The sequence below is a fragment of the Vanacampus margaritifer genome, chromosome 18 (genome assembly GCF_051991255.1).
Source record: "Vanacampus margaritifer isolate UIUO_Vmar chromosome 18, RoL_Vmar_1.0, whole genome shotgun sequence".
In the NCBI taxonomy this organism is placed as follows: Eukaryota; Metazoa; Chordata; class Actinopteri; order Syngnathiformes; family Syngnathidae; genus Vanacampus; species Vanacampus margaritifer.
This window is the reverse complement of record NC_135449.1, coordinates 1,767,501-1,794,765: the sequence shown is the minus strand read 5'-3', so window position 1 is coordinate 1,794,765 and position 27,265 is coordinate 1,767,501. Positions and strand designations below refer to the sequence as shown.

The 27,265-nt window shown below is 40.7% G+C and overlaps 3 protein-coding genes across 6 annotated transcripts in view; all 3 read right to left on the bottom strand.

Annotated features, from left to right (window-relative positions):
- LOC144038587 (voltage-gated delayed rectifier potassium channel KCNH4-like) overlaps nucleotides 1-18,468 on the bottom strand; it is a 28,077-nt gene extending 9,609 nt beyond the window's left edge. Inside the window, exons 1-10 of one of the 2 annotated variants that reach the window (XM_077551173.1) lie at nucleotides 17,521-18,468; nucleotides 10,489-10,722; nucleotides 8,718-8,849; nucleotides 8,438-8,574; nucleotides 5,913-6,153; nucleotides 4,103-4,260; nucleotides 3,783-3,984; nucleotides 2,537-2,731; nucleotides 2,242-2,441; nucleotides 740-989 (exon numbers count right to left, since the gene is read on the bottom strand). In XM_077551173.1, the coding sequence (XP_077407299.1) occupies nucleotides 740-989; nucleotides 2,242-2,441; nucleotides 2,537-2,731; nucleotides 3,783-3,984; nucleotides 4,103-4,260; nucleotides 5,913-6,153; nucleotides 8,438-8,574; nucleotides 8,718-8,849; nucleotides 10,489-10,722; nucleotides 17,521-17,596 (1,825 nt within the window). In that variant the 5' untranslated portion in view covers nucleotides 17,597-18,468. The remainder of the gene's footprint in view (nucleotides 1-739; nucleotides 990-2,241; nucleotides 2,442-2,536; nucleotides 2,732-3,782; nucleotides 3,985-4,102; nucleotides 4,261-5,912; nucleotides 6,154-8,437; nucleotides 8,575-8,717; nucleotides 8,850-10,488; nucleotides 10,723-17,520) is intronic. The other variant, XM_077551172.1, reaches the window with a different exon arrangement.
- Nucleotides 18,469-21,632: 3,164 nt separating this feature from the next.
- Nucleotides 21,633-23,905, bottom strand: LOC144038612 (E3 ubiquitin-protein ligase TRIM35-like). The gene has a single exon (XM_077551222.1). The coding sequence runs from the start codon at nucleotides 23,207-23,209 to the stop codon at nucleotides 22,352-22,354; it is 858 nt and encodes a 285-aa protein (XP_077407348.1). The 5' UTR covers nucleotides 23,210-23,905; the 3' UTR covers nucleotides 21,633-22,351.
- Nucleotides 23,906-24,286: 381 nt separating this feature from the next.
- Nucleotides 24,287-27,265, bottom strand: part of gpam (glycerol-3-phosphate acyltransferase, mitochondrial) — a 15,812-nt gene continuing 12,833 nt past the window's right edge. For 2 of the 3 annotated variants that reach the window (XM_077551190.1, XM_077551191.1), the window contains exons 18-21: nucleotides 27,117-27,254; nucleotides 26,849-27,038; nucleotides 26,302-26,360; nucleotides 24,287-26,205 (exon numbers count right to left, since the gene is read on the bottom strand). In XM_077551190.1, coding sequence (XP_077407316.1) covers nucleotides 26,089-26,205; nucleotides 26,302-26,360; nucleotides 26,849-27,038; nucleotides 27,117-27,254 — 504 coding nt within the window. In that variant the 3' untranslated portion in view covers nucleotides 24,287-26,088. Of the gene's footprint in view, nucleotides 26,206-26,301; nucleotides 26,361-26,848; nucleotides 27,039-27,116; nucleotides 27,255-27,265 lie in introns of those variants that run through there. The other variant, XM_077551192.1, reaches the window with a different exon arrangement.

Sequence of the window (27,265 nt, the reverse complement as noted above, 5' to 3'; positions counted from 1 at the left end):
TGAAATTTGGTCAGATGATACAGAATTTTCCATCTACTATGTGTCAGTCAGGCTGGCACCATTTAATTAATTCATCAGTGGCCAACATCGGAGGGATCGATTTAATCGTTGGCGCTTTCGGTTACCCACGAGAACTCCCCAAGTGCACGTTATCTGATCCCAACTACGGCAATTTGGTCCGCCATCACAGTCGATCTTTCCATAAATAATAAGCGGGCGCCAGAGTGCCTCTGATTGACTACCGCTAACCTGGACTAAAAATGATTGAAAAAAACAGCGTTATAACCCTTTCAGTGATGGATATCTGAACAATGTAATGTACAAATGTAAAAAAAAAAAAAAGTGAAAAATTGGCAAAATAAAATAAATAAATAAATAAATAAATAAATAAATATATATATGTGTGTGTGTGTGTGTAAAAAATTGGCAAAAAAAGGCGAAAAAATGTCAAAAAAAAAAAATATATCGGCCAATTTTTAAAAGACATATCTACTAAGCTAATATCGTCCAAATACAAAAAAAAAGTGAAAAATTGGCAAAATAAAATAAATAAATATATATATATATATATATATATATGTGTGTGTGTGTGTGTGTAAAAAATTGGCAAAAAAAGGCGAAAAAATGTCAAAAAAAAATATCGGCCAATTTTTAAAAGACATATCTACTAAGCTAATATCGTCCAAATACATCCGTCGGGCCCTTGTAAAAAGTATGCGAAGCGGCGGGGTCTACGGACCGAGTATGGCCAGCACCACGCCATCCTTGAGGACCTCCAGGGATCCGGAGCAGACAAAGTAGTTGGCGTGCAGCGCGTCGCCCTGGCGGATGAGGTACTCGCCGGGCACGCAGAAGGACGTCTTGATGTGCAGCGAGAGCGAGCGCAGGCACCCTCGGCTGGCGCCCTTGAAGACGGCCAGCTGCAGGATGTCCTTGTTCAGGTGCATGGCGATGTCGGCGCGCAGCTCGTCTGGGAAGTCGTGCAGGAGCTGCACGTGGCGAGGTTACAACAGTGGGGAAAAAAATCGCTCACATTTCAAATGGCAAAGCTTGTAACCGACAGTCGGGTGGGGGGCAAAGGTCAGCGTTTGGAGTGATATGCCCAAGAAAGAAACTCAAGGCACAATGAGTCTTTCCTCATTTAGAATTCTGGCATTTTAAATTCTAAACGAACTTTGGAAGAAAAAAAAAAAACTTGCTGTAAATTGCCGCTTTCAAAATACGTGACTTTACTTATTCAGGGTTTTTATATTGAGTTAATTATTTTTGAATTAGAATTCAAACATATTTAAAAAAATATATAATAATTATGAATTAAAATTAACATTCATTTAAAATGTATTAAAAATAAATAAAACCAAAATACAGTATTTTAATTTTTTTAAATAATGGAGTAATTTTCATTTTAAAAGTAAAATAATTTAAAAAATAAGTTTTACTAGATATTATAATGTTTTGTTTTTATTATTTTTTAAACTAATTAAAATATAAAAAATAAGAAATGTTTGTATTTTGTATTTTTCAAAGTAGAATAAAAAACTACAACACATTTTTTCCTGAAAATGAATTTGAAATGAGTAGATTATATTTTTTATAAATACTTTATTTAAATTAAAAAAAAAATTTTTTTAATGTTCCTTTTAAAATTACGACTCTTAAACAGACATTTGTGATTTTTAAATGTAAAATGATAAAACAAAAATCTACAAAACTGGAATTAAAAACATATTTGATATATTTTACTTTATTTTTAGATGTATTTTTTAAAATTGGAAATATATATATATTTAAATAAAAGAGAATAGTGTAATGAGACGTTAATCTAATTTGTCATTAAATCAACAAAGTTCTGCCTCAGCCACATTTTATTTTAAGATCATCTTCTATATAATAACTCTTCATTTTAATAACAGTGGCAACAAAATTCACAGACATGAAGACAATTACCAGCAGAGGGAGACAGAATAGGAAGCCTAACGGGTCGCCAAAAGCGATGCCCCAATTTCTCAGATAAAAAAGAAAAACATAATCAACGGGGAGAGGAGAAAAGAGCCCTACACTTTGCTCTTGTACGAAAGGAGCAGATTTGGGAGAGACAAAAACTCAGCAAACAGCCACATGAAAACCCAACAAAGAATATTTGCATATGTGGAAGTCGGGTAGGTTGGTATCGGGCGAGGGACATGACAGCACAGGCTAAGAAGAGCAAGTGAAGAGAGTTAAAAGAAGACATGTGGCTACCTCATTGGCGTCGATGCCGTTGTTGACGGACCAGGTGGTCTGGAAGTACTCGAGCATTCGCTGCTTGAGCTGCTGAGGCAGCGCGTGCACGCGGATGAAGTCCTTCAAGTCCTTCATGCGCGTGTGGTAGAGCGAGCGGCGCGAGTACATGCGCTGGATGATGGCCGTCACGTTGCCGAACACCACCGCGTGCATCAGCGCTGCGGGGAGGATTTCCCGTCAGTGCCCGCCAGCCTTTCCGGCGCCGGAGGTGGGCCGGAGGCGGGCCGGAGGCGGGCCGGACGCGCGTACGTACCACCAACCAGCATGGTGCAGATGGAGAAGATCTTCTCGGCGTCGGTGTTGGCGCAGACGTTGCCGAAGCCGACGCTGGTCAGGCTGCTGAGGGTGAAGTAGAGGGCGGCGATGTAGGCGCTGCGCACCGACGGCCCGCCCGTCGTGCTGTTGGCGTACGGCGAGTCCAGACGCTTGCCCAGCTCGTGCAGCCATCCTGACAAAAAAGGGAAGTTCAAAAATGGCTTGCTCGCATATTTTTAGTTCATCATTGAAAAAAACTTTGAAATTGGATTCAAATTGAAATTATTTCACATTAGATCATAAATTTCATACGTTACAATTTTTTTTTTAATTACAATAATTTATTTTACCATAATACAAAAATGTGTATTTAATCACACTAACAAGTATTTTATTATTATTATTAATAATGATTAAATGTTACATAGTTAAAGATTATGTGGCAATTAAAAAGAAACATTTTAATATTTGAAATTTGTCTAGTTAAAATCAAAATTTTAAATGTAATTTAATTAGAAATAATTAAAAATGTGTTTGCATCTTATTTACAGATATTAATTTGAAGTTTTATCTCTAAATTTGATTTAAAATGACAAAAAAACAACAACCAAATAAATTAACTAAATCTGAACTACTATGTTAAAAAATTCTATTTTTCTTATTAAAAAAAATTACATTTACGGAAATTGTTTTTAACTTTATTTTCTGCTGTCTATAGGATTTCTTATTTAAAACAGTTTTAGATGATATTTTACGCTTTAAGGTAAAAATACTCATTCAAATGACAAACATGTAAAAGTATAAAATAGAATAAAAATGTTTGCCAAGCCAACCATTGCATTTCTTTAAAATAATCATTTTCAGCGCTTTTTGTATGTAATACTATATTGTATGTAAAAATGTATATATATTTTTTAAAAATATTGAAATATTAAAAAATATATATATATTTTTTTTTTTACAGTGGACCCCCACCAATTTCCAGATTTGTTTCTCCAGAAATATAAAAAAACAACAATTTAAATTCATGGAAACCACTAATGGGCGATTTATCCCAGCCTTTTTATAAATTTTTGCCGTTTCTGAAAAAAAAAGTATAACTTTTTTGTTTCTACACTGATTTTTGCTATTTGCGGTCCTTTATGCGCTGCATTTCTATAAATAGACATTACACAAGCTTCACCGAATGAGCGTTTTATTGCTAGGAATTTCAGACGGAACAAAGCGCTGGTTGGACCACTGACCGATTTCCCAGGTGTGACTGGTCTCGAGCTCCCTGCGTCCGATCATGTACCAGACGCAGGCCATCCAGTGGGCCAGCAGGGCGAAGACGGACATGAGCAGCGTCAGCACCATGGCGCTGTACTGCGAGTAGCGGTCCAGCTTTTGCAACAGCCGCAGCAGTCGCAGCAGCCGCACCGTCTTCAGCAGGTGCACCAGCGACGTCTGCCGCCGCACGACACACACGACGCAGCAACACACACACGACAAAACAGCTTTGGCGTGAACGATGACTTGACTTGACTCCTTGCCCACTGGCGAGGGCATCACAGGACTTCCTCACCACTGTGATGTTGAAGGCATAGAGGAGGTCAAAGGGCAGAGCGGCCACCAGGTCCACAAAAAACCACGAGGTGGCGTAGTGGATGCAGATGGAACGCGACTGGTACACCACCTGACCCGACTGGCTCACAAAGGTCGTGCGAAAGTTCAGGATTATGTCTGCAACAATACAAATGTCAGTACAGAAAACGACTAAATAAATCATAAAGCACCAAAAAGTGAGTTGATATCTGTTAAAAAAAAAAAAAAAGAATGACTAAATGCTATATAAAAAATACAATTTTTTTTGCTCAACATAGTTAAAAACAATATTTAATAATTTCCCAATACACATGTATTTATTCATGTATTTTATCAGTTATTTTTACCCAAATTTTGATTACATTTTATTTAAAAAACCTATTTAATAATTTTACAGTATGTATTTAATTTATTTTATTAGTTATTTTACAAAAAAATATTAAGTGAAATTAAATACAAACAATAATAAAAAAAAATTGCTCATCATATTTAAAATCAATTTGATAATTTTACAATAAGTATTCATTTATTTTATTACAATTGCGGCTGATTTGAATTTATTTTTTTAAAGATTCAAAAATACAACATGATGTCAGTACAGAAAATGATTAAATAAATAATAAAGCAACAAAAGTGAGTTAATATCATTGTTTAAAAAAAATAATTACTAAATGCAATATAAAAACAATACATTATTTTTGCTCATCATAGTTAAAAACAATATTTAATAATTTCTCAATGCGCATGTATTTATCAATATATTTTATCAAAGTTATTTTACAAAAAAATTGCTTACATTTTATTTACAAACAATATTTAATAATTTCCCAATACACATGTATTTATTCATGTATTTTATCAGTTATTTTTACCCAAATTTTGATTACATTTTATTTAAAAAACCTATTTAATAATTTTACAGTATGTATTTAATTTATTTTATTAGTTATTTTACAAAAAAAAATATTAAGTTAAATTAAATATAAACAATTAAAAAAAAAATTGCTCATCATATTTAAAATCAATTTGATAATTTTACAATAAGCATTCATTTATTTTATTACAATTGCGGCTGATTTGAATTTATTTTTTTAAAGATTCAAAAATACAACATGATGTCAGTACAGAAAATGATTAAATAAATAATAAAGCAACAAAAGTGAGTTAATATCATTGTTTAAAAAAAATAATTACTAAATGCAATATAAAAACAATACATTATTTTTGCTCATCATAGTTAAAAACAATATTTAATAATTTCTCAATGCGCATGCATTTATCAATATATTTTATCAAAGTTATTTTACAAAAAAATTGCTTACATTTTATTTACAAACAATATTTAAGAATTTTAAAATAACTATGGATTTGTTAGTTATTTTACAAAAAAATGATTAACTGAAAATAAATATATAAAACAATACATTTTTTTGCTCATCATATTTAAAAACAATACTTAATAATTTGACAATAAATATTTATTAATTTTATTACAATTGTAGCTGATATTAATTTATTTTTTCCAAAGATTCAAATGACATTATGACACGATTCTGAATTATTATTAAATACTACATCACTTAAAACTATTTCATGCATTTTAAGAAAAAATGCTATAATGGGATGCACAGGCCTTTCTGGAAAATGTTTTTTTAGGGGGTGATTTTATGCATCAAGAGTTGATTACTTCCCTAAATAAATGTAAATAAACCGTACATTTTCTTATGACTATAATATCATTTTTTGCATAGAATCGGACATTGCATCAAGAAGGCGCCGGTGGCGCTGACCTGTGATGAAGAGCATCTCGACGGCGATGTCGCTGACGATGGTGGAGCGGGCGGCCGCGACGCTGTCGTGGTACGGCGTGAAGCTGACGTTGTAGGGCACGGTGACGGCCACGTAGAAGGTGGCCAGCAGGATCAGCCAGTCCCACAGCGCCTTGGACACGCTGTAGTGCAGCAGCAGGAAGCGAGAGCGCTGCACCGCCGCCACCTTGTACTCCGGCACCGACGGACGCTCCATCATGTTCTGACGGATGTGGACGCAACACGGTCAAAAAGTGGGACGGGCAAACTTTTGGATGCAAAAATCAGGATGTCTCCATTTGCTGCGAATTTAGTCAAATACGTTTTTTTTTTTCCTGTTAAAGGTCAACATAAATTAAAAAATAAAGATGCAAATTTGGAAGATTTTTTTTTTTTTTTATTGAAAAGAATCTTTTCTTTCAAGTCCAAAATGTTCACATCGCTACAAAAATGACACCCAAGTATTACGTGTACCAACGTCACAATTGGTTGGTCTGTCCATCCATTATGAGAAGACCCACAAAAAAAAACCTCAACGAGCCACGCCCAAAAATTCAGCGTCCACGTCCATCATGAGAAGACCCACAAAAAAACGAGTCGAGAACCCCGTGCCTGAAAAGACACAGGAAGTTGAGCATTTGGGTCCGAAGCAGAAGGCGTCGTCAACAGCTGCGGACGCTTTAATGAGCGTCCGGCGACATGTCGAGAAAAGCCGCTGCCGTTGTTTCCCTCCCGCCCTCCCCTCGGACGCTCTTCTTTTTAATTTGCCTTTCGGCCCAGATGTCGCGGCGCGAGCCCGGTGATTGGAAAAAGGGCGAGCGCGGCCTGGTGAGGACGAAGCCCTTCATGAAGCAAACATTCCCAGCAGGCTTTGGGGCTTGATGGAGAAAGTGGAAAGAAATTTGGGATGGAATCTTTTCAAAGGACTTTTTTTTTTTCACTTTAGAGAAGTTTGTGCTGCGCTGTCTGTACGCGCCCTGTCCACCTGGGGGCAGTATAATCCATCCATTCATACATTATGGAGCCGGTCAAAACTCCTCAGTAGGCTGCAGTCACATTAGTCGTTCTTTCCAGGTCAGTATTGCTATTTTATATGTCGACATGTCCCACTGTTGATGTTCAAATGTCCGTGGATTCAAAGCCTTGTAACAAACCAAAACAGCAGCACTCACCTCATGTCTTCCATCAACAAATATTTTAGAATATGATGCGTACATAACCGTAGAACGTATGATCTGAGTCCTTATATTTTCATGGCTATAACTCTTTGACTGCCAAAAACGTTATATAACGTTTAGTAAAATCTTATGGAGGAGTGCCAAAGACGTTAAAAGACGTTTTTTTTTCAAAACAGAGGTGACACTAACCATTTTCTATTGTTGATTACTCAAAAACGGAATAAGGTAGAAACAAACTTTTTTTTCTGATGAAAGATGACAGTCCAATCTTTCATTTGGTAGTATGTGTGTTTCCATAGTCCAAACACATAATTTTCTGTGGACCTTGAAAGATCAGTCAAAAATGCTTAAAATCGGCTGGCACCCACAGCATCCCTTTTCTGAAAACGTCTGGCAGTCAAAGAGTTAGTTATATATATATATGTGTGCGTTAGAGTGAGCTGGCCCTGCTTCTGTTTTTTTTCTCCAAAGAAGTGTGGAGGCACATCCACGCATTTGTGTGCACTGTGAGAAAAAAAAAAGGGAAAGGAGCACGGAGGAGGTAACCCAAGGCGAAGGAAAATAGAACGGCGGGTGGAGCCCGCGCGGGGTTTGAGGGAGGACGGAGGCGTCCGACAAGACGTCCGACAAGCACGACTTTCATTCAAAACGTCTTTGAGAGCAAGCTCATTCCCTGGCCACAAAATCAACATTGGAGGAAAAAAAAAAGGTATGCAGTAGATTTAATTGTTGCTAAATAACGTGCAAAAATACGTAAGCCCATTAGCTCAAAGTATCTTTTTTTCAATTTTTTTTAAAAGAATTGCACACTTATATAATACACTATAAATAGTGGATAGTGGTAGTTATTACACAAATGGCCACTGAGTGGCAGGAGAGTATAAGAGATCAACCAGGGCCATGTTGCAACAAGCTCATTTTGACAGTGTTTTCAACAGGAATGCGAATAATGATGAAACTTAGCTATGTCCTAATGCTAATTGCTGCAGAACGTAAACAGATAGAAATATACTTTTTTTTTCCTGACGAAAGAGGAGACTCCAATCTTTCTTTTGGTAGATTCCATGTTTTTATAGCAATAGAAGACAAATATTCTGTCAACCTTCAGTCAAAATCCAGTAAAACAGCCGGGAGCGAAGGGGGTTGCTTCAGTGAAAATAGCTTTGAGTGAATGAGTTCATGACTATTCTGTATAATTTATTTTTTTGTATGCACATTGTTTGACTTATTTGTAATTTATTTGCGATTTGTTGGATATGCTGAAAATGTTATATGAATCTGCCTGATGTGGTGCAGGTTTTAGTTTTTGCAATGCGGCGGCGTACTGACCCCGCCCAGGTTGATGTCGCCTTTGGCGCGGCGGGAGAAGCGGCTGGTCAGCTGGTACAAGACGGTGCGCCCTCGCTCGCGGGCCTCGCTCAGGCGGGAGCCGCCCTTCCGCCGCTGCCGCTTGTCCTCCTCCAAAACTAGCGCACAGAAACACAGCGCAATGCTAACAGCTCACGTGCTAGCATAAGGCCAGGGAAGTACAAAAGAGTGCTGATGCGGATTGGAGGCCGTATCAAGCGATTTCAAAGGAAATTGCTGGGCGAAGAAGACGCGCATGTACCGTCCCTGGCGCTCGTGTGCGGACGTTTGCCGTGGCTGTCGGTGATGTCCTTGAAGGAGAAGAGGAAGAGGACCATCTCGCCCTTCTCGTTCTTGATGGGCACGATGTCCAGCAGGCACCAGAAGGCCGCGCCTGGCGCAAACACAGGCAAGAGATTCTTTGGGGAAATTTCCCAGTTGACAAAATCCATAGGATGCTCAATATTGCTTTTTTTTCCAATACCAGGAGAGTAATCACTCTTTGAGTACTCGTCGATAACGAGTACTGATACCTGTAGTGCTTTTGATCTATAAAATTACATTTTACTTCCAAAAATGTGAGCAAAAAACTTTCTGACGCCGATGATGATTCGCCGACTAGTGCTGAGGAGGATTTAGTAAATGTTTGCCTTAAGTATCGGTGACTGGAATTAAAGTAAAAGTACTTAAAGTAAAACTAGGATCCAGCCAATAGCCATCCCTCCTTAACTCTTTGACTGCCAGACGTTTTCAGAAAAGGGATGCCGTGGGTGCCAGCCGATTTAAGCATTTTTGACTGATCTTTCAAGGTCCACAGAAAATTATGTGTTTGGACTATGGAAACACACATACTACCTCTCGTCTTTCATCAGAAAAAAAAGTTTGTTTCTACCTTATTCCGTTTTTCAGTAATCAACAATAAAAAATGGTTAATTTCACCTCTGTTTTGAAAAAACGTATTTTAACGTCTTTGGCAGTCCTCCATAGGATTTTACTAAACGTTATTTAACGTTTTTGGCAGTCAAAGAGTTATTTCTATATACTTGTAAGATTTTAAAAAGTATTTATTTATTTACTGGAATGTTAAATTTCCACTTTATAAAAAATGATGCTGACCCTGGGTACTCGCTAGACTTTATTTAGAAATGATGTTGACATTTTGGAAAACTTTATTTACAGTAGAAAACTTTAGGGAACTATTTACTTGCTTAGTTTATTTTATTTTTATTTTATTTAGCTTAACACATGCTGAAGACCCTGGAAGCTTTTGTTATCATTTTTAAACAAAGCTGTCAATTCTTTATATCTCTTTGACTGCCAAAAACGTTAAATAACGTTTCGTAAAATCCTATGGAGGAGTGCCAAAGACGTTAAAAGACGTTTTTTTCAAAACAGGTGAAACTAACCATTTTCTATTTTTGATTACTCAAAAACGGAATAAAGTAGAAACAAACTCTTTTTTTTCTGATGGAAGATGAGAGTCCAATCTTGTTTTGGCAGTATGTGTGTTTCCATAGTCCAAACACATAATTTTCTATGGACCTTGAAAGATCAGTCAAAATGCTTAAAATACACCCACCCACCCACCCACGGCATCCCTTTTCTGAAAACGTCTGGCAGTCAAAGAGATATGTTTGAAATTAAAAGATTATAATTATTATTATTATTTTTTTAAATATATATATATATTTATTTTTTTTTGTATTTTTTTTGTATTTGGGTGAATATGTGTATGTGCGTGTGTGCATGCGTGCATGCGAGTGTGTGTGTATTATTAGTATTTTTGACGCTCATATTTTCTCTTTTACTGCAAATGAATATCGGCTTGAAATATCGGCTAGCGGCCCCCTTTCCTACCGATAACTGGCATGGTATCGGCCTTGAAAAAAACTGTCGATCACTCATCGAAAACAACTCCCTCATTTGCCGCCACTGACGTCTCGAGACCTCAACGATCCAATTTTGCCGGTCTGGCGGCGGACGAGTACAAAAACAAAAAGCAAACGAGGCTTAAGGCGATCCGCACGCCGTACCGTCCTTCCTGTAGAAGTGCACCTGGGCCTGGTACTCGTGGCGTCCCTCCAAGGCCTTCTCCGTCTGCTGGGCCACGCGCTCGCTGGTGTCGGCGCCGTACAGGAAGCGGCAGCTGCAGTTCTTCTGCATCACCTCGCTGCGCGTGAAGCCCGTCAGCTCGCAGAAGCCGTCCGAGCAGTAAACGATGGGGTAGCCGCGCTGGCCCTGCGCGTTGCCCAGCAGGAAGTTGCTGTCTGACAAAGACAAAAAAAAAAAGAAAAGGAAAAGACGCTCCAGTTCATCCTTCTGCTCGGCGCTAAAGGAAATACGTTAAAATGCAATTACATTTTTTTTTTTTTTAAATAGGTTTTAGGCGAACTAATGAATACACACACTCGCACGCACGCACATACACATAATCACCCACATTAAAAAAAAAAAAAAAAAGGGGGTAGGAATGATGATGACATGTCAAATCGGTAAAATTACCGAATGAACAATACTGAGCTCTCCTGAAAAAAATAAAATAAAAATGTAATTACAGTACAATGTTGCCTCGTTTTTTCGCAAAAAATGCCTGCAATAAATGAAATTCGCAAAGTAGTTAGCCTCATTTTACATTTCTTATAAATGTTTTAAGGCTCTAAAACACCTCACCACACAGTTTATACACTTTTCTCATCAAGGCATTTACATGTTCTCACATTTCTCTCGTTTAAACATTCTCAATGTTCAAACCTTCTAAAATTTGGTAAAAAAAAAAAATATATATATATTTTGGCATGCCAGGTTTTTTTTCACAAAAAAAGGGGAATGTTTAGAATCACTGTGAGGGGGGGGGGGAAAAAGCATAATGTGTCTAGGTTGCGAAACGCCACGTGCGATTACAGCGGCGGCGAGTTGGCACAGATGTGTCGTTAAGGAAGGGGCGGGGCCACTGGGAGCAATCTCCAGCAGAAGATTAGAATGCCTGGCATCGTCACGCGCTCGCACGCCGATGAGCAAGCGTGCTCCATTTTAGCTTCTGTGAGCCAAAAGCACTCAAACGGAACAAGGAGGAGGACGTCCGCAACACCGACCACGTTCGCAATCATCACAAGCACGCAAGCCTTTTGTTGCTGCTGCTCAAGTCGTTAGCGTAGCCTAGCTAGGGGAGCTATTAGTTCGGTTTTGCCTGTTTTGTACAACTAAGTCAATTAATCGAGTTTGTCAGGACATTTTTTGAAATCATTATTTCAGCAGTGACTTCTGTAGTAACTTAATCGCTAGATTTAGCCAACTCAAAACTTGATTTCCTGCTAAGAAAAAGACAACATGAGCGGAATCATTTTGATTTGAATGTTAATTTATTATTATTATGTTGTATTGACAAAAGAGGAAGAACTTTGTTTTTACATCAGGCATATTGAGGATTCTTTATCTTCTGCAAAGAACCACTCATACGGAGAAGTTTTGACTGCCTCCATGTCTGCATTATACTGCCCCCAAGTGGCCAAGGTGCGTACATCAGGAGGAACTGCACAGCCTCCGATGAATTGAAGAAAAAAATGAGGGCAAAAACTGTTGAATTCTTTACATTCTCTTTAGTTATTTCTTTGCGGCAAAATTTAGAGTGCTAGTTTTTGTAAGGCTTAACTTAACTTAAAGCACCACCGTGTACTAAACCTACAAAAGGAAGGCTGCGAATGCTAGCTAGTGCTAAAGGCAACAGTTTGTACACGTTTTTTTGACATCAATATTTCTCATTGTGGCTTGTTGGCGCCATCAGTCCTTACGAATGGGGGGAGGAAACAATCGTAGGTTATTTTTTTTAACCGCGTGTGTGTATTTGCGTCACAATGCGACTTGTCTCCTCACCACCGTTTGCGGGTCTTGTAAGTGAAAGGTGTTTGCTGAAGGGGTACAAAGGGGCTTCTTATCTGTGCCCGCAGCTGCCGTCTGCACGCCGCCGCCGTCCGCACGCCGCCGCCGCCGTCACTGTGTGAATGTGCGTACACGTGTCAGCGGCACGCGAGTTTGAGGGCAAACTTAAAATACGACGCCGTCGCCATAATGCAAAACATCGCAGCAGCGTGTGCGGGCAGCTAATGCTAACGCTAACCGTTAGCATTAGCAGCTAACGTCCAAAGCATTCTGTACACAGTTAATTAAGAAGCACGTATGCATCAATGAGGCGATTTCCTTACTTTTGAAAACAAAAAAGTTTTTACTTTGTCAAAATAAGCTGGTTACTTTTTTCGACCTCCGCCGATGACCACGCGACGTCAAGAAGGCGTAAATAGAGAGCGTTTAAAAACAGGAAGAGCAGTGACATTTAAGAACTGGCGAGTTTGAACTTTTGTTGTTAGCTAGTTTAGCATTTTCTATTAGTCAGCTCACAATGATAGCTAAGCTATGGGAACATGTTATACATTTATATATATATATATTTTTTTATGTAAGTTAATAAAGGAGAAAACGTACGACGACGTATTAGGGCCACGTACAAATATATATATTTTTAACCCATTGTAAAAACGAATATTGTGTATAATTAATAGTAAAAATGTGCTACACTTTGTGAAAATATTGATTCAAAAAAATATTGCCATGTAAACAAAGGCTTCAAAATCGTGAACAATCAAGACGTCGTCTCCACTTATGAACTCACATCCCGACATGTTTGAGTTGCGAAAACATATCTGCTGAGTTTAAGCTGCTGGCGGGTTTCCATGAAAAGCATCAGCCGCCACTTAGCTCGCTAGCTAACAAGCTAGCGATAGCGGCAAAGTCATTGGAAGTTGTGCCAAATAACCACTGACGCGAACAAAAGTGCTCACTTGAGTTCAACTTATACATACATAATATACATAATTCTTATTAACAGTCTCGGCAATGTTTAAGGTCAACGTGTTACCTAAAACTGAGTAACAAAGGAAGTGAAAGACGGTTCAAATGCAAACGTTTTGATGCAAAACACGCATCAACGTACAAATAGGCTGATGCTAACTTTAGCATTGACCTAACGTATAATTGCTTTTCAGGCTCAGATTTTTTTTTCCCAAGCTCCAATCAATAGTGATGAGAAATGAATGCCTTCGGCAAAAGAAAATTAATTACAACCTAAATGGCTTTTTTTTTTTATGTGCGCAATAAAATACATAAAACTTAATTTAACAGCATAATTGGATTGACATGAACCATTTGGTGGCTGTGTAAAATATATAAATAAATGTGTGTGCGTGTACAAGGGGCTAAGAGCGACACGTCCGGGCCGCTGTTTTGACATTTGCTGCTGCTGAGTCGGCACTTTTTGTTGTTGCCGCGGTTTTTTTTGTTGCCGATCTGACACATTTTCAACACGACTGCTTATAGCGATAACCTTTTGACAGAGCACAACGAATCAGTATTTAGAATTCACCAATTTTTCTGCACGGTGCGGTTAAGCATCCGCTTGAATACATAAATGCCACACCTCAAATATATTTAAAAAAATAAATTAAATCACCCTATTTTTACCACTCAAGTTAGCAGACGTGGCGTCTGTAAACGCTGACGTTTACAATGGAGTTTAACGTCCACTTCCATAAATAAATGCCACGCCTCAAATAGACCGCTCTATCATTTTTACCACTAGAGGAAACGAGATGATGTAAAACGGATGCGAAATCAATCATATTAAACAATGTCATCGGTAGTGTATAACAAGACAGATTGAGCTCCGTAGTGTCTGCTGTTTTGGTTAGCAAGAGACTTCTGACGAGTTACATATTTTCATGTCCATGTTTGAATAAAAGTGAGGTACTGAATGTTACTAGCCATTTTTTTCCGAAGCGTTTGGAAAAGTGAGGCATCTCCACTATCTGTGACCGAGTGGATTACCCACAATGCCGCCTGATTCCCACACAAGAGGTGGCGACCTGTCAACCGGCAACAGCACGGAAGCTATTTTGAGCGGGGGTGGGGGCGGGGGGGGTCAATTTGGCCCGAGGACAAGTGCCGCTACGGGCACGTTGGCCTTTGCGCCGCCCTGCAACCAGCCAGCTGGGACCGGCATTCTTATACATTTTGTATTTAATGCAGAGCAGTCATGGCGAATGACAATTATATTTACTTTACTTGATCTTCAGGGGCTCTGATGAAGTCTGCCTAGCAACAATCGGCTGCAAGCCTAACTGGATCAAGGTTTTAAAACCTGAGAAATGTTGTCGATTTGCTTGTTAGCTGAAATTACTCAAAAGTAGGGGTGTCAGGCGATATATTTTTTTTTTATTGTAATTAAACGCATGACTTCAATAGCTAGCTCACGAAAAATCGCAAATTTTATATCTGTTCCAAATCTCTTGTTAACAAAAAGTTGATTTATTTTTTTAACTAATAGAAATATGGATGCATCTTTTAGTCATTGATAGTAATTTCATAATAATTCATAAAAGTGAGTTCAAACTAAAAAGATGTACTGTGATATTGATTTGTGTTCAGGTCATTTCTCTGCCACTAGATGGCATAATTGCATTTGTAATACGTTGATGACAAAAATAATTAAAAAAATATATAAAAAAATAAAAAAATAAAAAATATAAATAAAAATACAAAAATATAACTCGACCCCGGTCTCCACAAATAAATGCATTATTTTTATTTATGTATTACTGCTAAATTTTGACGTAGACGTTTCTGCTGCGTTGTGACCGGAATGACCCCAGTACAGGCTTTCCAAGTAATTGCGTGTTTAAAAAAAAAAATGGTGGCGTTAAAGCAACTTTATATTTAAATTAACGCACTAATTTTGACACTCCTACTCAAGAGATAAAAAAAAATAAATTGTATTGATTAATTATAATACAATTATATATATATATATTTAAAAAAAAGAAGAAAAAAAAAAGGAGAGCAATGATGATGACATGTCAAATCGGTAAAATTACCGAATGAACAATACTGAGCTCTCCAGAAAAAAATAAAAATAAAAATAAAATAAAATAAAATTATAATACAATTAAACACATTTTAAATACAGTTGTGAGCAATTAAAATAAAAATATGCCACTCAAAGACTGCAAATGCAAATTTTAACAATTTTAGACATTGCTGTTTACAAAAAAATTGCACGTTAAAAAATAAATAAATAAGATATGGCCTACCTATTATTATATTGTATGTGATTAAAGCCTCCGCAGCTGTTCATCATATCAAAACAAGATCGCTTCAATCGCACGCGTTCATTATCGACGACCGCTTAACGAATCAGGCTTTAAACAACGTCAACATCCTCCGCCGCAACGCTCTCGTTAATTCTACTTTTACGCCACCGGTGGGAAACTTCCGTCCCTTGGAGAACATCGGGATGGGCCCGCCGTTGGGATGGGGCCCGCCGTGCGCTTCTGACAACAACGACACCTCGGGGGGAAATGTCGCTCGTCATGTCGAACCAGATGGCAAAATTGCATCAGATTTCGCCATCAATTTAGCCTATGAGGGTTTGCGGCTACAGAAGCGGGAGGAGACTTGAAGCAAGACACACACACACACACAAGTCCCCGCCGCCGCTGCGTACAACGAGGCACACGCTCCCCGAGGAGGCAGCGGCTACAAAACAACAGAGCGGTAAAGCAGCCGCCTGCGTGCTTGCCGCCGTGGCCGCTCAAGGTTTGAGGTCAGAGGAAACGGGACACTTTTTAGGGGGCCAAGAAAAGCCCGGAAACAAATCATTTCACGTCGTCAAGGACACACATTTCGTTGGCGAGTGTGTTTGACAAAAGCAGTTTTTGTTACTTATTTTGGGGCAAAAAAGTGGTTGCAACGATTAGATTTGAGAGCTGATGAAAAAAAAAGCTACAATTTGAGAACAGTAGATGTCCTAAAACACATAAATAAAATTGTTATTAACTCATTTGCTCCCCAAAATGTATACAAACGTCCCATTTTTACGTTTTTTATTTATTTATGCTACAGCATACAGAAGGCTTTGATGCAGCCTCTGACCTGAAGAGTTTGCTTAAAGGAATGGTAGTTTTTTTTTTTTTAATTAAATGGCCAGCAGGTGGCAGGAGAGTATAAGAGATCAACCAGGGCCATGTTGCAACAAGCTCTTTTTCCACACAGGTTTGTGAATAATGATGAAACTTAACTCTTTGACTGCCAAAAACGTTATATAACGTTTAGTAAAATCTTATGGGGGAGTGCCAAAGACGTTAAAATACGTTTTTTTTTTTTTCAAAACAGAGGTGAAACTAACCATTTTCTATTGTTGATTACTGAAAAACGGAATAAGGTAGAAACAAACTTTTTTTTCTGATGAAAGATGACAGTCTAATCTTTCATTTGGCAGTATGTGTGTTTCCATAGTCCAAACACAACATTTTCTGTGGACCTTGAAAGATCAGTCAAAATGCTTAAAATCGGCTGGCACCCACGGCATCCCTTTTCTGAAAACGTCTGGCAGTCAAAGAGTTAACTATATTCTAATGCTAATTGCTGCGAAACGGAAACAGATACAAATATACTTTTTTTTTCCTGATGAAAGAGGAGACTCAAATCTTTCTTTTGATAGGTTCCATGTTTTTATAGCAATAGACACAGAACACAATATTCTGTGGGCCTTGCAAAATCAGGCGAAATTCAGAAAAACAGTGTCAAATGTCATTTTTAGTATATGCCGTGGACCAAAAAAAAAAAAAGCCTATTTTTGCACTTTTATTCGGGATGTAAAATACAAAACTGGAAGAAAAAATAAAATAAAAATTGTGTTAGACAAACAAAACAATTTGTCACTTTTTTTGTCACAATTTTTTGATTGCTAAATAAAAATGAAACAATGCGCTGATTATTTCAGCATTAATATGCACTTTTTGTGACTTTCATTCTGATACACACGACATCAAGTCAATGTTCTCACTTCCTGAGCTTGTTTAGTGGAACGCAGCTATTTTTCTGTAGGAATGGCAACAGTTGGAAAGTCAAGTCAGTTGCACCATCTGCCATCTAGTGGGAGAGCATTTCATCGTCCCGCTTGTCACTAAACGTCGCTGGCAAACATCGATGACGTCATACAGGAAGTAGCGAGCACTTACGGGTGCCGTCGAAGCGAGTGGCGATGTTGTCCAGGAAGGTGTTCTGGGGGGCCAGGAGCCCCTTCATCACCGGCATGTTGAGCCCGAGCCCGAGCCCGCTTGGGGGTGGCGCTGGAGTGGCGGAGCGGGCTCAGGTCATTCCAGAGGCGTGGCCAGAGGGGGCCCCATGAGGGCGGCCGCCGCCACCTTCCACCATTTTATATCAAAGAAGCCAAAAGGCAAAAAGAAGCCGCATCCAAACATGTTGCGAGGAAGTTCCGCGGCGGTCCGTCGCATCTTCTGCTCTGCTTCTGCCGCTCCTGTATCCCGCTCCCTGCGAGGCGGCGGCCAATCAGATGCTTGCATCCTCTGAGGGCGAGCGAAACAGAGAGAGAGAGAGAGAGCGAGAGAGGAGCTGACAGCAGCCATGGAAACCACTATCAGCACATGGTTTTTGTGTGCGCCAGGAGATGGATGCTTTCTATTGTGTTGCTCCCTCGCGGGAATCTCATTGAACCCGGGTCAATATTGACCCGGGTCAAGACAATCTTTATCTGTATGATATCATGACTGACAGATTTTCAGAATGTACTATATAACCTGTCTGATATGAATACATCGGACGGATGATTAAGTGCAAGAGGAAAAAAAGAGGAAGTGGTCCAAGCTGGTCTGATCAAAAATAACTTCACTCACAAAACAGAAGGATAAATTCAAGAGTACGTCCCCAGGAGAGACTAAAGCACAAAAACCGAAACACACGCTTACAGTGCATAAACGTGCGGGAACAACTCGTGTTCTCTGATTGGTCAATCCTAGACGGGCTGATCTTTAATCGTGTCATTGGACTGACCATATTTGGCCAAACGTACTTTTTTCATGGTGGCACAATCGAACATTTTTTGAATCGATTATTCCATCGTTTAATACACCCGCGTCAGTGCCGCTCCGAGGGTCAAAGTTCCATCCCCCCCAACCACCCCCACCCTTTGCAGCATCCTCGTGAGAGAATTAAGGCTCCGCGGGGCAGAAAAGCCGCTAAGAGCGGATTACGCGCATAAGCCGGGAGATGTTTTTCATGACGACTTAACACGGCCAAGTAACACGTCCCACAAGCCAACAAACAACTGGCAGCCCACAACAGGTGGGGATGTGCCCACAGGTTGCTGTATTTGAGGAAAAAAATTAACCAAACTTTGAAATCTGATCCATGAAAAACACAAAATCAGCATGACACAAAACACAAGAATATCATCAGGATCATAAAGCATCAACACCGTGTATTTAGCGTGTACGCCATCGTGAACCCATGTTACATAAACGATCATATTCAGCAGTGAAATTAATATTCGACACAAACAAAACGAGTCTCATCAATGGCATTAGCTAGAATACAGCATTAGCTAGCATACTAACGTAAAGAACACGCTCGCTCAAACTGACTGCCCACGGCAAAGGCTAATATTTGTAGCTGCATTACAAAAGTTAACGCAAAACTTTAAACTATCACCCCCTCCCTATTTGGTTGTTAATTTATTCGCGCGCGTGTGAGCTTCAACTCTAACGATGAAATATAGATAAGACAGCCGACATGCTGCTCAATTAGTGGATGACTCGGCTTGTTATGCTTCAGAAGATCAATGGCGGATCTTCAAGTGTAGTGAAAGTATTACCGGCGTAATGTTTCTCTTCTCGGATTCCCTTCCAGTGTTGGCTCTTCCTATCACTTTTTTTCTCTCTCTCTCTCTCTCTCTCTCTCTCTCAATTGAATGGCCTCCCATTGTCCAGCGGGCTCGCTCCTACTTTATCCATCCATTCATTAAACATGGCTGCCGATCTGCTCGGCGGCCTGATAGGACACAAAGACGAGCACCTGGCGGACACGATTGCAGTCTGGGAGGGTGGGTAGTAAAGAAAAAGACATTTTATGATGAAAGAAAATACCATGGGACCTTGACTTGTAACTCAAAACCCTCATATCTCAAATCCAAACCATTATTATTACAGGACTTATGTCACATTCATGGTGGAAAAAGTTATGAAAGAATTTATACCTTGGTCCGATTTGATTTCACCAAAACCTGGCATTTAAGCAGGGGTGTGTAGACTTTTGCTCACGTCAATTGTACAATTACATGGTGTATTTCACTAAATCCAATAGTTGTGCCTTAGCAATGTCCACTTAGCTCAATGCTAACAAACAATGCAAAACGCTATTAATGGGCTAACTAATTAATACAGGGGTGGCCAAATGTCGTCTTTTGCCCGGATATGTCCACTTTTATGTCCTGTCCGGGCGTCCCAGGGGTTTTATGAAGTCATAAAAAATGTCCGGTTTTCATAGCGGGACAAATAGGAGGCGGCGTACACTGTGTCATGACCGCAGCTGCTCACAAGTTGATCGCAAGGTGAGAGGGGTGGGGCTAATTTTTGTTTTGTGTATATTTTATTCTAAAAGAAAAAAAAGTAGGTTAGCTTTTCACTTCACGTCCTCAGCATTCAAATAAGGTGCTCCCAAAACGGTGATGTCATCTTGGTATGGGTCGATCCAAAAAAATAAAATTTAAAAAAGTCCACCGCAAAAAGCAAAAAGGTCACCTCATGACGAGTACATTTACTCGGAAACGGCATGTTTTACTATTTTGTATGTGGATTTATGAACATTTGACGGCTGCATGCGATGTCAAATGTCCTCCAATTCTGGAATGATTCTGATACAGTCACGTAGGCCCACATAGAAAAACGAACTTAAGTACAGTAAAAGTATTTGTTACTTGAGGATGAGCTGGATTCCTTCAATGAAAGCCTCCGCGCGGCCATTGACAACTCGGACCCGTCCGCCATTGTCCAATCTCAGTGCTAAATTTGCACTCGATTGACACGAGGCAGATGTGCGCGCGCTTAAATCCTTCAAGCACGAGGTGGGGGATGAGAGGTCCGACAAACACTTGCTTCCTCACTGAAAACCGCCACCATTAACATAATCTGCACGGGGAGAGAGAATAGAAATCATTCATGAGAATTTGGAAGTTGGAAGGGGAAAAAAAGTGTGTCAATGTCAAACGCGGACAGAAAATAGGACGACGCTGCTAAAAATATGAGCATACTTGCCAACAGGGAGACTTGCAAGCTGTGCAAGAACAGCTGTGGACAAAAAAAAAAAAAAAACTGCAACAATGTCATTTGCTATCCCGGTATTTGAAAACTTTACTAGATTGAATCTGAATAATCTTGATGCTCTCAAATTGAGATTTCCAAATCCTAACCGAAGACCACGCCAGAAGAGGCATTTATGAGGATCATGCTGACCAAAACCTCCTTGTTAATGGTATACATTATCATTTAAAAAAATAATAATAATAATAGCAATAGCATTCTTTTTTTGAGAAACAAAGCCTCACTATATACATAGTCGTTTTTTTTTTAATAAATAAGGGAATTTGAGACTGTCGCCGTTCTTAATTAAGTGGACGTTCACGATTTGTTTGTAAATGCACGTCTTTCACTCCTTGTCTCCGTCCTCGCTACTTCCTGCCTCGCAAACAAACAAACAGTCCCAAGTTTTGTCGGAAGTTGATGCGCTCAGTGTAGTACCACCTGGTGCCACAACATGCCAGGCAGCACTGAGTTGGACTGGAAGACACGCAGTTCAAATGAGAGCAAGAAGAAGAGAAGCAACCCAGGAAACCTACGTTTTTCAGCCAATGCGTTATGATGCCAAGTTTTGAAAAAATACACCGACTGAAGCAGGTTTTAGTCCGTCGATACAGACAGTCTGCGCAACGCTGTATTTCCTTGGCGGGCGACGGCGACCACTGGCTTCATCTGCAAGAGAAAAGATGGCAAGACGAGACGAGATGTGATGCGACGCTCTCGCAGGCTGCTGGGGACTCAGTACACGTCTGTTTTTGCGCTTTCCTCTGCAGGAAGGAATTCGCACGGAAGTCACCTTCAACAAGATGAAACGTCAAAGCGCAAACGCTGTGAATGAAAACTTGTGTCCCACAGATGACAACAATTACGGCTGGCGATCGTCCGTCCGCACAGCTGACATTCATGGCCACCAAACTAAGTGGCACCCAGAGAACATTTTTGTTATAAACCACTATGCCATCAGGCAAGGCAGTCAAATAAGACTTCAAGGCACTTTATTCTATTTTGGCAAACCACAATATAACATTTCATTCCAATTGAGTTCTGATACATTCTTTATCAATAACCTGACATTTTATTTTCTTTATTGAACAGGTCAATCAATGTAAAAAATTTCATCGATGACAATTGTGGGAGCAAAACATCTCCAACATCATCACTGGCTTTGAGTCGTAACACGACATGCAAGTGGAATTATTTGCAGAGGAAGTTGATGAACTGTGTAAAAAGATAGGAAACATTTCCGTGTTTTCAGCCAATTGTGGCCAACGGGCAGGATCCAGTTTGCACAATTCAGTGATTGTACGAGATTCCGAGAATGAAAGTCATTTTTGTGTTTGTGTCCACCTGAACTCGGAAATCCTCTGTAGCCTCACCGGCGACGCGTTCCACGATCTATTACGGTCACAAAAATTAGCGTCACGATTAGGATTCTCATGAAATAGAATCGTAAATCTTTCCACATTGACTGGCCAACCAAGAGAGTTGTCGCTTGCCAGCCCCGGTTGCCAACTTTTGTTGTCTCCCACCTCAACATCCCACATATGCGTTCCCGAGTTATTTTGGATAACGCCAACCTCATTAAACCGCGAGAAGGCGGCGGCGGCGGCGGCATTCTTTGACAACTCACACTGGTCAGATCTTCAGACAGACCAAGTTCTGTATGGGCCGCGTTTGGGTCCAGAACGACGGGGCTGGACTAGGAGACCAACTCCTTCATCCGTTCCCACACGCGGAACTTGAGGTTGCCCACATGCTTGGCTTCGTCCAGCAGAGCTCCTGGTCGGGGCCGCTCGTGCCGGCCGGGCAGCCGCTGGATTCTGTTCATCGCATCCTGGAAGTTCTTCATGAAGGGAACGGGGTCAGAGGTCAGCTGCTCCTCTGTGCTTCTGATGGTGGCCAACAGTGCGGCTATGTCATTATCAAGAAGGTCGATCCTCCTCTGCATCCTGCGACTCTTCTGCTCCTTTTCGTCCTTCAGTGCGGCCAACCTGGCCGCCTCCTCAGCCTGCAGGAAGCGACGAAACTCCTCGAAATCCTTCTTAATCTGGATTTCCGCCGTCTCCCGATGTTTCTTGGTGTATGTCGCGTGTTCGTTCCAATCGTCTATAATCTTTTTGTATTCCGTCTGTCTTTTCATGGCGCACTGCAGGCTTTCCTGAAGTTTCTTTACGTGACCTTTTGTCATTTCATTGTCATTGATGGAGCAGAACGTGCGCCCGCTGTGGCGTTCTGTGCTTGTGCAGTTGAGGCACGCAAGCTCCTGGTGGTCCATGCAGAAGAGTTTCCGTTCCTCCTGGTGCAGGATGCAGATGTTGTCTGACTCCACGGAGGCTTGCTTAAAGGTCTCACACGCGTTCTTCAGTGCCAAGTTTGAAGGCACATCCTCCGATCGACACTTTTTTCGACAGGCTGGACACGATCCATCCCTTTTCTCCTGCCACCACTGCTGCACACACGCACGACAAAAGCTGTGACCGCACGGCAGAAAGACCGGATCTTGAAAGATCTCCAAACAGGTCGGACATTTGAGATCGTCCTCAACTCGGCTGGCCATGGTCCTCAGTGGACAAGCTTCCAACGTTGATTCTCAGGAGAGCCGCAGTGCGTCTGCCTCACTCGGTCACAAGTGATGGAATTTTGACTCCAAGTGTGCCTAATATCAGCTTGTGTCTTCTCTTCAGTGTGGAGTCTTGGGTGGCGCCGTGCACGAGCGTAACACAGAGGCTGCAGTTCCGCTTTAGACCAAAGGTGGCAGTCGCGAGTAAAAAAAAGTGAGCGACTCCACAACGATCCTTTCATTTATGATGTCATGTGTTTGAGGAAGAGCTTTGCGACAGCTGCTGCTCTTCAATAGAAAGCGTCCAGAAAATGAAATCAACATTCGAGTAGAAAAACAACAAGTTAAAGCAAATTTTGATATGTCATTCAATTCAAGCATGTTTGAGTTTGCGAAAATGCTAATTTGGGTAAAATTGTCGAGAATCCTCATGCTTTCTTGAGGTTGAGAAACAGCAACGTCACCTTCAGTTTCTGAAGATGCTTCTGTTTCAGTTGATGCAATATTTCCCATGAGGTCTGGAGCTTCCAGATGATCACAAAACACCATGGCATTTGTAGCAGTGGGAAGTAGTGTCGAACTGCAACAGGATCATCATGTTGTAGTCTCCTCTTGAGTAGGTCTGGGCTGTGAAGTAAGAAGTATTTAAGAGTTGAATCCAACGCGACTACCGGTTTACGCAGGCAGCTTTGTTTGTTTACTTCCGTTTACTTGACCAAGCCGATGCTTTGATTGGTCGGCGTGCCGTCACATGACCAGCAGTGGCGAATTACACGTCACAGCGGAGGGGGAAATAAGATAATTTTAATGTTAAATTACACGCACACAAAAAAAAATATGTATATACATATATATATTTATGTATGTGTATATATATATATATGTATATGTGTGTGTGTGTACTGAACATTTTGAGTGGTTGACAAAAGAAAAATCATAAAGGACATAGTTATCACACCTCTAAAACATCTATTTTTGTAAAATTTGTGCGTTTCGGGTTACATGTTTTTATGACCACACAAGGGATAGGACAATCTCGAAGATTCACAAACACAATACAACAACCCTCGTTCCTCGTGTCCAGTTTTCTTTTAGTAGTGCAGCAGATCAAAACAAAGCCCCAAATCATCTAATACTATGTTATTTACAAACCTAATGACAATTGTGCTTTGCTCCGAGAACGTAAAAACCAGACCAAAAACAAAAATCAGAAGCTAATAAAAAAAATAATAAAAAAAGAGTGGCTGGTGATTCTTCTCATGTTTTGACTTGATATATTTGAGTGTTTTTCTACATGATATCTGAATTGTTAACATGCATAAAAAGGCAAGTAAAGACCAAGACAGTAGATTTAAAAAAAAGGCACCTGCTCCCATCATACAGGCATTTTTAACCCTTCACAGAAACATGTGCATTTGTTCAGTCGCTCGCATTTCCAAATGGGTGATGATACATCAGTGCTGAGGACGTGAGATGAAGTCTGGGCTTCGGCCTTCCTGGGTGGAGTTTGCACGTTCTCCCCGTGCCCACGCGGGTTTTCTCCGGGTATTCCGCTTTCCTCCCACATCCCAAAGACATGCATGGCAGGTTAATTGAACATTCCAAATTGTCCATCGGTGTGATTGTGAGTGTGGATGGTTGTCTGTCTCTGTGTGCCCTGCGATTGGCTGGCAAACCAGTTGAGGGCGTGCCCCGCCTACTGCCCGAAGCCAGCTGGGATAGGCTCCAGCAACCCTTGTGAGGACAGGCGGTTATGAAAATGGATGGATGGACTTCCCCCCGTCTTGGCCAGGCGTGCCTATTCCTTTGTCCACACAAGTCCACTGGGCAATCACAACACGATACATTCAGCAGGCCGCCGCCGCCTCCTCCACAATTCACACACTTGGGACCATTAAATACAACACAAAGTGTACAGTTAAGTGTCCATGAGAGCAAACATGCAGCGCAGTACATACGAGTGGCATTAAAAGTCACAAATAGTCGACCTCATTCCAATTCATTCTTCTTTTTTTTTTTTTTTTTTGGGAGGGGGTGTCAATTGACATGCTGCCATCCTTGTATGCATCTGCTTTCATTCACTTTAGGAAAATCGGCATGAATACATGCAGGTTTAAAGATGAAATAACCATCTCTTATTTTCTCCTGCAGCAAACTTACTTGGACGTTCCACGCACACCTGCTTTTGCTTTTGAGGCACCTGCCGTCTCCTTTTTTTAATGTTTTTTTTTTTTTTTTAATACTTCACACCTGGAAAAATCTTTTTATTTTTTTACAGCCGTTATGAGGAAGTTCATCTAAAAGAAAACAAAAGAATCGGTAAAAGATTCTCTGCAATTGTTAGGGCCGCCGGGGCCTGCGCGAACTCGGGAAATACTACTACTAGTACTACTTCTTCTTAAAAATTGCTTACATGTTATTTTATGTTTTAAATAGTGTGTCACGTTATCTCATAAATTAAAGACAATAGTAAAAACAATGCTATTGGATTTCTTTTGTTTGTAAGCGCCACATTGGGCCAGCTCGGCAAATCATCTGACAAGAAGAGTAAACAACTCAAATAGCAGATACTTACGGCAAATCGCAACTGATTGGACAGGTTAGCGCACGACTAGACGAGCTTGTGCCCTACTGCACTCCATGGCCAGCTAGTTCACTTCTCGTGGACGCTTTCTGTAAAAAGGCAGCTTGCCTGTTGGATATAATCGCAAAGTCATGGAGATGTGCGGCTACAGTGAATTCCCAAAGGTGAAGGCACTTCCTGGTAGCACCTGGAATTGTATTTTCAAAGTAAGCATGAAGAAGCCCTTATGTGACGTCGGAGGGGAGCCTGAAGCAACCGGATTCGGGGGCCGTTGGGGAGGGGGGGGGGGGGGTCACAGCAGGGTGAAGCCTAAAATGTACTGCAGCAGTTTGTTGCGGTTGGCCTGAGGTAGGAAGGTGGCGCTCAGCTCCAGCGTGGTCACGCGCTCCTCTCGCCGCTCCTTGAGGACCTGAAGAGAAAACGCACGGCGACAGTCCCATCAAATTCTTTAAAAAAAAAAAAGAAAAAAAAAGGGTGATCATTCAGTTGATTTATTTTGGGCTACCCCGAGATCTTTGAATGTCCTCACTGTGTTCTTCACCAGGTAATGAGTTGCACTTTCACCTGAGGATCAAAAATGATTGTTATTGATATTGTGCCTCAGATGAGATGCAAAGTATTTCCATCTCACACCGTTGACTTTTGCTGGCAAATTGTATTTTTTTTTGGGGGGGGGGGCCGCTCCCGAGCTGTGCAACTGGCCATTTTGCCTCGCTCCGCCTTATGGTTGGTCATGTGACTGTCACATGACTAACAGCTTACTATTAATTTTAAACTCTTATAGTAATATTACAAATAAAAATGGTTTAATATCATAATAGGTCATTATGCGCTGCAGTTTTTAAAAAAAATTTTTAATGACACCATTTCTATTTTTAGACACCGCGGGGGGATACCTTATTACCATAATACCGCCCAACCCTAATCTGTAGAGATGTGCGTTTATTTGTCTCTTTTTAAAATATAAAAGTCGATTTAAAAGTCTCGTAATTGTCTAAAATATGTTAAGGCCTGCATTAAAAAAAATAAAATAAAATTGCCGCCATAATCACCGTAAGCAGCAATTTTCCTCTCGGTGCGCGTGAGCAGGTATCTGAAGAGGCGCTGCGTGTACTCGGGCTCGGCCATGGGCTGACTCAAGCTGTGCACGAAGATGGCGGCGCCGCTGTAGGCCTCCAGGACGGGACTCAGGAGCCGCTGCAGGAACACAAAGAACTCCTGGTGCTCCGCGGACAGGCTCACCTGGCCAGGGAGGGGAAGCGTCGCACCTTGTTCGTTACGAGCCCAACAGGAAGAAGTGCAAAAAGAGCAAACGTGAACCTTTAGGTAGCGATCGCGCTGCTCTTCGCCAAAGTCGCTGTCCTCGTCCTCCTCGTCGCTCCTCCAGGAAAGCGGCTCGGGGAACTTTTTGGGCCAAGGTTCTTCCGTGGGACTGGGGCTGAGTTCCTCCTGGTCTTCCTGGCACACAA

Excerpts from the sequence above, each read along its gene's own strand:
- LOC144038612 (XM_077551222.1), bottom strand. The coding sequence starts at position 23,209 with ATGGCCAGCCGAGTTGAGGACGATCTCAAATGTCCGACCTGTTTGGAG.